General features: G+C 47.8%; 1 protein-coding gene across 1 annotated transcript in view; it reads right to left on the bottom strand.

Moving 5' to 3' along the window:
* Positions 1–3,913, bottom strand: part of herpud1 (homocysteine-inducible, endoplasmic reticulum stress-inducible, ubiquitin-like domain member 1) — a 30,722-nt gene extending 26,809 nt beyond the window's left edge. The window contains exon 1 of the mRNA XM_059992680.1: positions 3,602–3,913. Within this exon, the coding sequence (XP_059848663.1) occupies positions 3,602–3,742 (141 nt within the window). The 5' untranslated portion in view covers positions 3,743–3,913. The remainder of the gene's footprint in view (positions 1–3,601) is intronic.
* Positions 3,914–12,491: the final 8,578 nt, after the last annotated feature.

Here is a 12,491-nt window from a genome sequence, read left to right as displayed (position 1 = left end):
TGCTGAGTTCCTCCGGCATTTTGTGTGTGTTGCTTGGATATTCTCAACCTGTGGATTTTCTCCTGTTTTGCTCACGATATGCCGAGTCAGGCCTCAGCACAGCTTTATAAAGCCTCAACATTACCTCCTTGCTTACATATTCTGCTCCAGTTGAAATGAATGCTAACGCTGCACTTGCCTTCCTCAGCACTAACTAATTAACCTCTAGGGAATCCTGCACACAGACTCCCAAGTCCCTTTGCACCGCAAGAGTTTTGAATTTTCTCTCCTTCCTGAAAACAACCTGCCCCTACACCCATCTTCATATTGTCTGCAAACCCGGCCATAGGGTGATACAGTGTGGAACCATTCCCTTCACTCCAACTGGTCCACTCCCGTCACAGTATCCTTCCCTGCCTATCCCGGTTGGCCACATGTGGCCCATAACCTTCTAGGCACCTATCAAAAAGCCTCTTAAGTATTGCATCTGTATTTGTCTCCAGCACTTTCTCTGGCACTCAACATTATCTATTCCCCTCATGGTTTTATGAACTTTTGGAGGTCCCCCCCTCCCCCCCCATTCTCCTGAACTCCAACGAATAAAGATCCAGAGAGGTCAACCTCTCCCTACAGTTCAGGCCACTGAATTGAGCAGAGTGCAAATCGGGCCTATGCTGCCCTCAGTGAACAGCCATTAGCACAACACTTGCCTCAGCTTGAAAACGCAATCAAGCCCAGGACCTTCCTAATCCCTGCACTCCCCCACCTTAAGTAGCACACTTTCCATGGGAATTCCACAACACAAATCTAAAGATAGCAACTGTGTGCTGACAGTAATAATTTGAAGTCTGAAGTAGTGAATGCTAAATTAGGACTTGTCTGCATTAGAATTTCAGTAAAATCAGCAACTGATATTGGGAGATTAAACTTCTTGCTATGGCAACAATGCCATACAGATTTAACTATATACTGGCTGCAGGATAAACTAAGATTGCAAATCTATGGCAAAGTTCAAACCACCCTTACCAGTCACAGCACAAGTCAGACTTTGTGATCTAAACCAGCAGTGACTCACACTTCCCATCCTTCCACATCCCTGTTCAGTACAGTATTTGAAGGTGACAGCAACAACAGATTTAAGAATTCATCAATGCACTAAAACCCAAAATTCAATTTTCACACCAATTGGAATAAACAAGCAGAACTCCTTAATGTTCTCTTCTCACTGCTACCATCAGGAAGGTGATACAGGATGAAGAGGACTCTCAGGACCAGGAGAACCAGGTTCAGGAAGTTATTACTCCACAACCATCAGACTCTTGAGCCAGAGTGGATAACTTCACTCATCTTTACTTGCCCCAGCTGTTCCCACAACCTATGGACTCACTTTGAAGGATTTTTTTTAAAGAACATAGAAACTTACAGCACATTACAGGCCCTTCAGCCCACAATATTGTGCCAACCATGTAACCTACTCTAGAGACTGCCTAGAATTTCCCTACTGCACAGTCCTCAATTTTTCTAAGTTCCATGTACCTATCTAAGAGTCTCAAAAGACTCTATTGTGTCCGCCTCCACCACCATCACTGCCAGCCCATTCCACACACTCACCACTCTCTATGTGAAAAACTTACCCTGGACATCCACTCGGTACCTACTTCCAAGCACCTTTAAACTACGCCCCCTCATGTTAGTCATTTCAGCCCTGGGGGAAAAGCCTCTGGCTATCCACACGATCAATGCCTCTCATCATCTTACACACCTATTTTTTTTTAAACGAAGGGCGACCCGATAGAGGTGTATAATCTCATGTTCTCCTTTTTTGTCTTTGCATAGTTTGTTATCTTTCACACATTGGGTGTTTACCCATCCAGTTTGGTGTAGTCTTTCATGGAATCTATTGCGGGTTTTGTTGGATTGACTGTATGCCCTGTGGTGAACGACATATACCTGTCTGGACACGCCCCCCCCCCTCGCTGACTGCTCCTGTGGCTCCTCCCACTGACCCCTGTGTGGTGAACTACATAGACCTGTCTGGACACGCCCCCCCTCGCTGACTGCTCCTGTGGCTCCTCCCACAGACCCCTGTGTGGTGAACTACATATACCTGTCTGGACACGCCCCCCCTCGCTGACTGCTCCTGTGGCCCCTCCCACTGACCCCTGTGTGGTGAACTACATACACCTGTCTGGACACGCCCCCCCCGCCCCCCGCTGACTGCTCCTGTGGCTCCTCCCACAGACCCCTGTGTGGTGAACTACATACACCTGTCTGGACACGCCCCCCCTCGCTGACTGCTCCTGTGGCTCCTCCCACTGACCCCTGTGTGGTGAACTACATATACCTGTCTGGACACGCCCCCCCCCTCGCTGACTGCTCCTGTGGCTCCTCCCACAGACCCCTGTGTGGTGAACTACATATACCTGTCTGGACACGCCCCCCCCTCGCTGACTGCTCCTGTGGCCCCTCCCACTGACCCCTGTGTGGTGAACTACATACACCTGTCTGGACACGCCCCCCCTCGCTGACTGCTCCTGTGGCTCCTCCCACAGACCCCTGTATAAAGGCGATCAAGGCCTGAGTCCGGCCTCTCAGTCTCCAGGATGTAGTATGGTGGTCACTCACTGCTTGTTCCTTCTTCCAGTCAATAAAAGCCTATATCTCGCCTTCACGTCTCAGAGTGAGTTATTGATGGTGCATCATGCCCACAGGAAAATGAATCTCAGGGCTGTACACCTGGCACATATGTACTTTGATATTAAATTTACTTTGAACTTTGTATATACATTGCTGGAAATTGCCTACACCAGTGCAAATTCCCAACGCAAGGACACACAAACAACACCCTCCTAATCCACGAAATGTAATCCAAAGTCGCTGAGACACTGCCTGGAGCAAATCATTGCTGGAGGAACTCTGCAAATCAGGCAGCACTGTGGAGGCAAATGGATGCTTTGGGTCGGGACAAATTCTCCCGCGTCGTTTTTGCTGCAGATTACATGTCTCCACTATAAAGGAATTTTGATTTTTTGATTTTGAAGGACTTTTGATTTGTATTTTAGAACGTCGGTAGTGGTTTCAAAGAAAAGGTTAAACTGCTCGGGGGAACTTGAGGCCCAATATTACTTCCGGGATTAGTGATAAACTAAGCGCTGGTAATCCAGATTTGTACATAGCAGGTTCTTTACTTTGCTGACCCACCCTACCTTAAAAAAAGAAGCGACTCTTCAACTCATCGATTCAACTTACTGTAATAGTAATCCTAAAATTTTCAAAAGTTATCTGTGCAATAATTCGCCCCACCTTGCATCAGACCGTGTAGTTAAAAACAGTTCAACATACAAGAATCATCTAGTCAACAAGTCGTCCCAAGGGCAGCTCTAACACAAATGTGTATCTTATAAACATCGCTCCTTCCTTCCCACTCCCGAACAAGCTCAGGCAACTTTCCCAGTCTCCTGCACCATGCGTCTTTAAAACTTATAAAGGCCGCCTGAAAAGCCGTGGCCCTGTTCGGTAGTAACAGGTGCAAGCAAACAAGGCCGCAACTTGAGAGAAACTTTGACCCGAAGTTTATCCACCCGCACAAGTTTGTTTTAGCCCGTCCCCAGCCTGTACTCACCGGGTGGCTCGGGTACTCCTCGCTGAGGAAGCTTTTCAGCCGCTGCACCGTCCAGCCCAGCCCCACCAACAGCTTCTGGTCGCCGTACGACTGGTCGGGCACTTTAACGACCAGAGACACCATTTCGTCGCTGCTGCCCATCGCGCCGCGGTGACTGACTGGCTCTCGGCTGCTCCGGCTGTGCGCTGTCAACCCGAGTGTGGCTGCCGGCGATTGGTCGCGGCGAGCGCAGACGTGGAGCTTCGGGAGCTCGGCTGATGCAACCAGAGTGACAACACCGCCTCACCCGGGACTTCCCCCTTCTTCCAGAGCCCTGCCCTCGCTCCCCGTCCCGTCGGCAGCTTCCGCGGGGGGAGCCGCTGCTGTTTCCAGACGAGACCTTTCATTGGGACGGGAAACGAAGGATGTGGTGGGGGACGTGCTGCTATTTAAATAATTTCCAGCTCAAAGCCATTGCCTTCCCTCCCGCCCTCATTATAAACTTCCCCGCGTTTTTGTTAGAATCATATTACAACAGATTTCTCAAAACGTTCAATTCTCATTGTAAAGCAAACAAAACCAGAAAGTGATGGGAAATGACATTAGAAAACAGAGGGGATTCTCAGGCAGCTTCTGCGAATGGAGGAAGAGTTAGGACTTCAGGTTACTGACCCTTCACCCGGTCAGTGAAAGGTCATTGAAATGTTACAAGTTTTGTTTTTATCTCCCAATTTTCAATGGCTTCTTCATAGCAAGCAATTTGATCACAGAATTGAAAGAAGGAACACCCATCTTGAAGTGCACAATAACGCCTCCCCCCCCCCCACACACACACACACCACACACACACACACACACACACACACACACACACACACACACACACACACACACACACACACACACACACACACACACACACACACACACACACACACACTTCTCCCCTACCAATCAGATATTCCTGCAAGTATTCTGGGTTTGGCCTTTATAGTTCTGCCTTCTGTATTCATAGCAACAAATTACAGCTGAATACCTCAGAGTGAGGAGGAAGAGAAAATGTGAGGCAGAGAGGGGGTGGTGCGGAGGAAGTGGACAGAGTTAGTTGGAGACAGGACTGTTTTTGACAACAATCAGTGACATCACAGTCCTGGTAAATTTGCTGTTTAGTGCACTCCTGCTTCTGTTGCAAAGACAACTGATTTCACAACAAATGCTGGTGATATTAAACCTGTTGTGAACATTACTAATTCTATGTTTAGAACAGTAGTGCCAAGTTCTTTTAGTACTACAAGCAGGGCAAAAGTGGCAATCAAAATATGGAAAAATGCTTTTGTGATTTGAAGCTGTTTTAATGACCTTTACAGCTAAATAAGTATTTTATGAAAAGTTCGGTTGAGCTACTTCTTGGAGTGCCATTATCTCGGAGAATATTTTCAGTTGTCATTATCAACAATGCAACAGTAGTCTGTATTTATATTGTGGCCCTTTAGATATTGGTGGGACCCAACGCAGACTGGGAGACTGTTTCGCTGAACACCTACGCTCAGTCCACCAGAGAAAGCAGGATCTCCCAGTGGCCACACATTTTAATTCCACGTCCCATTCCCATTCTGATATGTCTATCCATGGCCTCCTCTACTGTCAAAATGAATCCAAACTCAGGTTGGAGGAACAACACCTTATATACCGGCTGGGTAGCCTCCAACCTGATGGCATGAACATTGACTTCTCTAACTTCTGTTAATGCCCCTCCTCCCCTTCTTACCCCATCCCTAACATATTTCGTTGTTTGCCTGTTCTCCATCTCCCTCTGGTGCTTCCCCCCCACTTTCTTTCTCCAGAGGCCTCCCGTCCCATGATCCTTTCCCTTCTCCAGCTCTGTATCACTTTCGCCAATCACCTTTCCAGCTCTTAGCTTCATCCCACCCCCTCCGGTCTTCTCCTATCATTTCACATTTCCCCCTCCCCACTCTACTTTCAAATCTCTTACTATCTTTCCTTTCAGTTAATCCTGACGAAGGGTCTCGGCCTGAAACATCGACAGCGTTTCTCCCTATAGATGCTGCCTGTCCTGCTGTGTTCCACCAGCATTTTGTGTGTGTTGTTGTCTGTATTTATATGGTGCCTTTCCACACAAATAGACTGGAAAGTGTGGCATAGTGTAGACCATAGTTAGTTTATGTGGTGATTGTGGATGGCTGCAATGGTGTTTCATGTAGCTAGCTTTTTTTTATCTCTGATGTTTTTCATCTGATGGCAAGAAACAAGGTTGTCATCGTGGGTGATTTTAACTTTCCACACATTGACTGGGGCTCCCATATTGCAAAAGGATTAGATTTGATCAGAGTTTGTCAAATGTGTTTGGGGAAATTTCTTTAATCAGAGAGAGTGTGCAATACATGATCTTCTATTAGGGAATGAGACAGGGCAGGTAACAGAGGTTTGTACAAATGATAGGTCTGGTCCTGGGGTTGAAATTCGAAACAGGAGGAAGACTGATTCTGATGGCAATAGTACGGATCTGGCAGGCATGAAATGGGACAGACAGTTTTTCAGCAAAGGTGTCCTTGGTAGGCGGGAAACTGAAATTTAGAGAGTACAAAGCTTGTATGTGCCTGTCAGAATAAAAGACAAGGAAGCAGGTTTAGGGAACGTTGGTTCTTAGGAAATATTGAGGTCGTGATTCAGAAAAAAGTGAGGTGCATAGCAGATATAGGCAGGAAGGAAATAAGAAGTACTCGAGGCTTAAAAGAAATGCAAGAGAACACTTCAGGAGGAGATCAGGAGGCTAAAAGAAGGCAGGAGGTTGCTCCAGCAGGCAAGGTGAAGGAGAATCATAAAGGCTCGGAAAACTGTACATGGAGCCAGAAGAGAACTTAAATGGATTTTTTTTTTTTTTGCAGCAATACTTACTTGGAGAAGAACACAGAGTCTATGAAAGTGAGACAAAGCTGCAGCGAGGTCATGGACCCTAGACAGGTTAGAGAGGAGGAGATGTCTGCTGTCTTGAGACAAATTAGGGTAAAAAAATCCCCAGGGCCTGACAAGGTGTTCCCTGGGACCCTGTGGGAGGCAAGTGCAGAAATTGTAGGGGCCTTAGCAAAGATATTTCAATCACCTTTAGTGACAAGTGAGGTCCCGGAGGATTGGAGGATAGGCAATGTTGTTTAAAAAAGCCTTTGAGAATAAACCAGGAAATTATAGGCCGGTGAGCCTGACATCGGTAGTGGGGAAGTTATTGGAAGGTATTCCGAGGGACCGGACATATGAGTATTTGGAAAGACATGGACTGATTAGAGATCGTCAGCATGGCTTTGTGCATGGTAGGTTGTGTCTAACCAATCTTGTAGAGTTTGTCAAGGAGGTTACCAGGAAAGTTGATGAAAACAAGGGAATGGATGTTATCTACATGGACTTCAGCAACCCCCAAATCCCTCCTCCCTGCAAAAAAATTGAACAAAAATGGATCAGGCACATCGAACCCCCAATCCTTCTTCCTGCACAAAAAGAAAGAACAAAACAGATCAGGCACATCAACCCCCAAAACCCCCTCCCCACACAAAATAAAACCCCAAGAAGATCGGGTGAAAAAAACACAGAATATAAAAACTATAAGACTGAAAAAAGAGTCTACAGTCCAAAGTCCAATCCAAAAAGCAGAATAAACCTGGGAACACTCTCCGCAGGGACAGGCTCTCCCCTCTCCGGTGACCTGGGAACACTCTCCGCAGGGATAGGCTCTCCCCTCTCCGGTGACCTGGGAACACTCTCCGCAGGGACAGGCTCTCCCCTCTCCGGTGACCTGGGAACACTCTCCGCAGGGACAGGCTCTCCCCTCTCCGGTGACCTGGGAACACTCTCCGCAGGGACAGGCTCTCCCCTCTCCGGTGACCTGGGAACACTCTCCGCAGGGACAGGCTCTCCCCTCTCCGGTGACCTGGGAACACTCTCCGCAGGGACAGGCTCTCCCCTCTCCGGTGACCTGGGAACACTCTCCGCAGGGACAGGCTCTCCCCTCTCCGGTGACCTGGGAACACTCTCCGCAGGGACAGGCTCTCCCCTCTCCGGTAACCTGGGAACACTCTCCACAGGGACAGGCTCTCCCCTCTCCGGTAACACTCTCCGCAGGGACAGGCTCTCCCCTCTCCGGTGACCTGGGAACACTCTCCGCAGGGACAGGCTCTCCCCTCTCCGGTAACCTGGGAACACTCTCCGCAGGGACAGGCTCTCCCCTCTCCGGTGACCTGGGAACACTCTCCGCAGGGATAGGCTCTCCCCTCTCCGGTGACCTGGGAACACTCTCCACAGGGACAGGCTCTCCCCTCTCCGGTAACACTCTCCGCAGGGACAGGCTCTCCCCTCTCCGGTGACCTGGGAACACTCACCGCAGGGACAGGCTCTCCCCCACCAGTAACCTGGGAACACTCTCCGCAGGGACAGGCTCTCCCCTCTCCGGTAACCTGGGAACACTCTCCGCAGGGACAGGCTCTCCCCTCTCCGGTGACCTGGGAACACTCTCCGCAGGGATAGGCTCTCCCCTCTCCGGTGACCTGGGAACACTCTCCGCAGGGACAGGCTCCCCCCTCTCCGGTAACCTGGGAACACTCTCCGCAGGGACAGGCTCTCCCCTCTCCGATAACCTGGGAACACTCTCCGCAGGGACAGGCTCTCCCCTCTCCGGTGACCTGGGAACACTCACCGCAGGGACAGGCTCTCCCCCACCAGTAACCTGGGAACACTCTCCGCAGGGACAGGCTCTCCCCTCTCCGGTGACCTGGGAACACTCTCCGCAGGGACAGGCTCTCCCCCACCAGTAACCTGGGAACACTCTCCGCAGGGACAGGCTCTCCCCTCTCCGGTGACCTGGGAACACTCTCCGCAGGGACAGGCTCTCCCCTCTCCGGTGACCTGGGAACACTCTCCGCAGGGACAGGCTCTCCCCTCTCCGGTAACCTGGGAACACTCTCCGCAGGGACAGGCTCTCCCCTCTCCGGTGACCTGGGAACACTCTCCGCAGGGACAGGCTCTCCCCTCTCCGGTGACCTGGGAACACTCTCCGCAGGGACAGGCTCTCCCCTCTCCGGTGACCTGGGAACACTCTCCGCAGGGACAGGCTCTCCCCTCTCCGGTGACCTGGGAACACTCTCCGCAGGGACAGGCTCTCCCCTCTCCGGTGACCTGGGAACACTCTCCGCAGGGACAGGCTCTCCCCTCTCCGGTGACCTGGGAACACTCTCCGCAGGGACAGGCTCTCCCCTCTCCGGTGACCTGGGAACACTCTCCGCAGGGACAGGCTCTCCCCTCTCCGGTGACCTGGGAACACTCTCCGCAGGGACAGGCTCTCCCCTCTCCGGTGACCTGGGAACACTCTCCGCAGGGACAGGCTCTCCCCTCTCCGGTGACCTGGGAACACTCTCCGCAGGGACAGGCTCTCCCCTCTCCGGTGACCTGGGAACACTCTCAGCAGGGACAGGCTCTCCCCCACCAGTAACCTGGGAACACTCTCCGCAGGGACAGGCTCTCCCCTCTCCGGTGACCTGGGAACACTCTCCGCAGGGACAGGCTCTCCCCTCTCCGGTGACCTGGGAACACTCTCCGCAGGGACAGGCTCTCCCCCACCAGTAACCTCATTGCTGTAATTGGCAAACAATGGAAGACACTAAGATATGGGGTGTAGTGGACAGAGAGAAAGTCTATCAAGGCTGGCAGCAGGATCCGGACCAGCTAGATAAATGGGCTGTAAAATGGCAGATGGAATGTAATGCAGACAGGTGTGAGGTGCTGCACCTTGGGGGGACCAGCCTGGCTAAGTGAACGGTGGGGCATTGAGGGGTGCTGTAGAACAAAGGGATCCATAATTCATTGAAGCTGGCAACACAGGTAGATAGGGTCATAAAGAATACTTCAGGCACATTGGTCTTCATAAATCAATGTATTGAGTACAGGAGATGGGATGTTATGTTGAAGTTGGTTAAGACATTGGTGAGGCCTAATTTGGAGTGTTGAGTGCAGTTGTGGTCACCCACCTGCAGGAAAGACGAAAATGAGGTTGAAAGAGTACAGAGCAAATTTACAAGGATGTTGCCAGGTCTGGAGGACCTGAGTTATAGGGAAAGATTGAATAGGATAGAACATTAGTCCCTAGCACGTAAAAGATTGAGGGAGATTTCATAGAGGTATACAGAATTATGAGAGGTATAGATAGGGTAAGTGCAAGCAGATTTTTTTTCCACTGAGGTTGGGTAAGACTACAACTAGAAGTCATGATTTAAGAATGAAAAATGAAATGTTTAAGGGGAACTTGAAAGGAAGCTCCTTTGCTCCGAGGGTTGTGGGAACGCAAAGCAAGCTGCTAGTGGTGCGTGTGATTTCAATTTCAATGTTTACAGAATTTTGGATAGGTACATGGACATTAGGAGTGGGGAGGGCTATGATCAATGACAGCAGGCAGTTTAAATGATTTGGCATGGATTAGGCTTTAGTTATGATGCTGTTGATTTAAAAGTGACTTATAATTGATTTATCACTATGCTCATGCGAGAAAAATATGTGCTGCGTGTTTAATATTAAAATCATTAGATAAACCCTTTTAGAAATGAAATTGAGTGTATTAGCCATTTATAAGTGAGTTATAGTTGACTTATCACCTGTATTCCGGTCGTGATTAATACCCTCCCTCCCCACCCATCAGCCAGTTCACAAGAATATTGTCGATATTAAACCAGTCCGCGGTGCAAAAAAGGCTGGTGACCCCTGGACTAGAGGGGCCAAAGGACCTATTTCTGAGTTGTAGTTTCATATGACTCCATGTGCAACTGCACTCTCATGTGCAATAACGGAACATGAGTGATACATTTTGCATAAAATAGATTGTATAGTTAACCTAGAAATACTCTTCCATTCAATTGAATGGACATTGTGCTCCTTTCACACAGAATTTAAAAAGGATTCAGCTGCTAAAGATTGTAGAGCAGTGAGACTGAAAATTTCTTGATTATAATGTGGGATTCATCATTCAACACAATAAATACCCCAGGCCATGGGCAGTTCACTCTGTTTGCAGATATGGATAACAGAATTATTTTGTGTTTACAACATAACAAAGCATAAAAACACCATCTCACCAGTAGACTACAGTTTAAAAGGTTCTCTATTTTTCTTCCAAGACAGTGTTACCTGCATTGATATAAATTTTAGAAAATGGTAATTTTGCATGCCCATGCATGGTATCATTTTACAACGCCCCCCCCCCAATCAGATAAATCCACTTTCCCTCCAGAATGTTATGAACATTCTCTTTCAAATGTCAACTTGCCTCGTGAAATATAAACAAAAATCAGATGTTCCCAATTAGGAACATGTTTTTGATCAGGAATATGTTTTTAATAATGAGTGTGTCTTGATTGATCATGAATACTTGTGATTTATGAATTATTATTATTATAAATTACGTCTGCTATGGTGGGGGGGGGGAGTCTATTGCACAGGATTGAAAGAAGCTGCGGAGATTTGTAAAATGAGCCAGCTCCATCATGGGCACTAGCCTCCATTGTATCTTCAAGGAGTGGTGTCTCAGAAAGGCAGCTTCCATCATTAAGGACTCCCATCACCCCGGACTGTCATTGTTACCATCGGAAAGGAGGTCCAAAAGCCCGAAGGCACACACTCAGTGATTCAGGGTCAGCTTCTTCTCCTCTGCCGTCTGATTCCTAAATGGACATTGAACCCACGTCCACACTACCTTTAAAAGTACGTCAATACTTCTTTTATTTCTATTTTTGCACTACTTATTTTAATTTGACTATTTAATATACATATATATTCTGACTGTAATTCATTTTCTCTATATTTATCGTGTATTGTATTGTATTGCTGCTGCCAAATTAACAATTTTCACAACATATGCCAGTGATATTAAACCTGATTCTGAATATACTTAATCGAAAAATTATAGTGGATAATGCAGCTGAAACAAAAATAGTATATTATGTCATCAGTATATTATATAAATGTCATCAGTATATGGAGCAGAGGGAGTTACTGAAACTTCCACAATCTACCTTCTACATTACTTCAGGGGAACTTTAAAAAATGATGCAGTGGAATTGTGAATACGTCAAGGTGTACTGCATATGCATGTGTACATATATCTGTTCACGTGTCTGCTTGTGTGTGTGTGTCTGTCTGCATGCATGTGCACATACAATAAACAACTAGGAGTAAAGTACTTGGAAACAAGTGTACACTTTTTCAAAAACTCCACTACTGAAGGGAGTTTTTGTCTTTTGATTTGGGGAATAGAGACTTGTCGAGTGGCAGAACACAATATATCAGGTGGCTTAATCCTCCTCAATAGTTCTGTCGGTGTACTCCCTGTTCTTCGTGCTTGTTGCCAGACAAAGGAAGACAGCTGCCCCTGGTATGTGAGTTACTTAAAAAGAACTTCTGCCCTAAAACCTCACTGCAGAGAGGAACGGTGCCTCCGGACAAACTGGACCATCACCCTCCTGATTAGTAAACTGGCAGGTGTGTGTAGAAATGTGCACCAAGGAGATCTTAGCTGCCATTCACTTTCCCTTCATTGATAGCATTAAAAATAAACATCTTTCTTTTTAACTCCACATAAAAGTGCACGGAGTATTGGTGTCTACCTCAAGGACTATTCATCGGCAAAGGTAAGAGAAGATCAATAAAAGCTGCTGGTCTCTAAATAAAAACCGTACCCATCCCTTGAGACATGAATTGCGTGATCACATGCAGGGACAGCTGTCTCTATCTTTACCTCTCTCTCCCCCTCCATCGCTGCTGTCATTTCCTCTGAGTTTATGTAAGAAATACTTTGAGGAAGTTTCATTTAATCCCTCAGCAAACATTGTTTCATTTCAGTGGGAGGCAATTGAGTAACGAT

The sequence above is a fragment of the Hypanus sabinus genome, chromosome 17 (assembly GCF_030144855.1).
Source record: "Hypanus sabinus isolate sHypSab1 chromosome 17, sHypSab1.hap1, whole genome shotgun sequence".
Taxonomy (NCBI): Eukaryota; Metazoa; Chordata; class Chondrichthyes; order Myliobatiformes; family Dasyatidae; genus Hypanus; species Hypanus sabinus.
The sequence above is the reverse complement of the archived record's forward strand: the minus strand, read 5'-3'. Positions and strand labels throughout refer to the sequence as shown.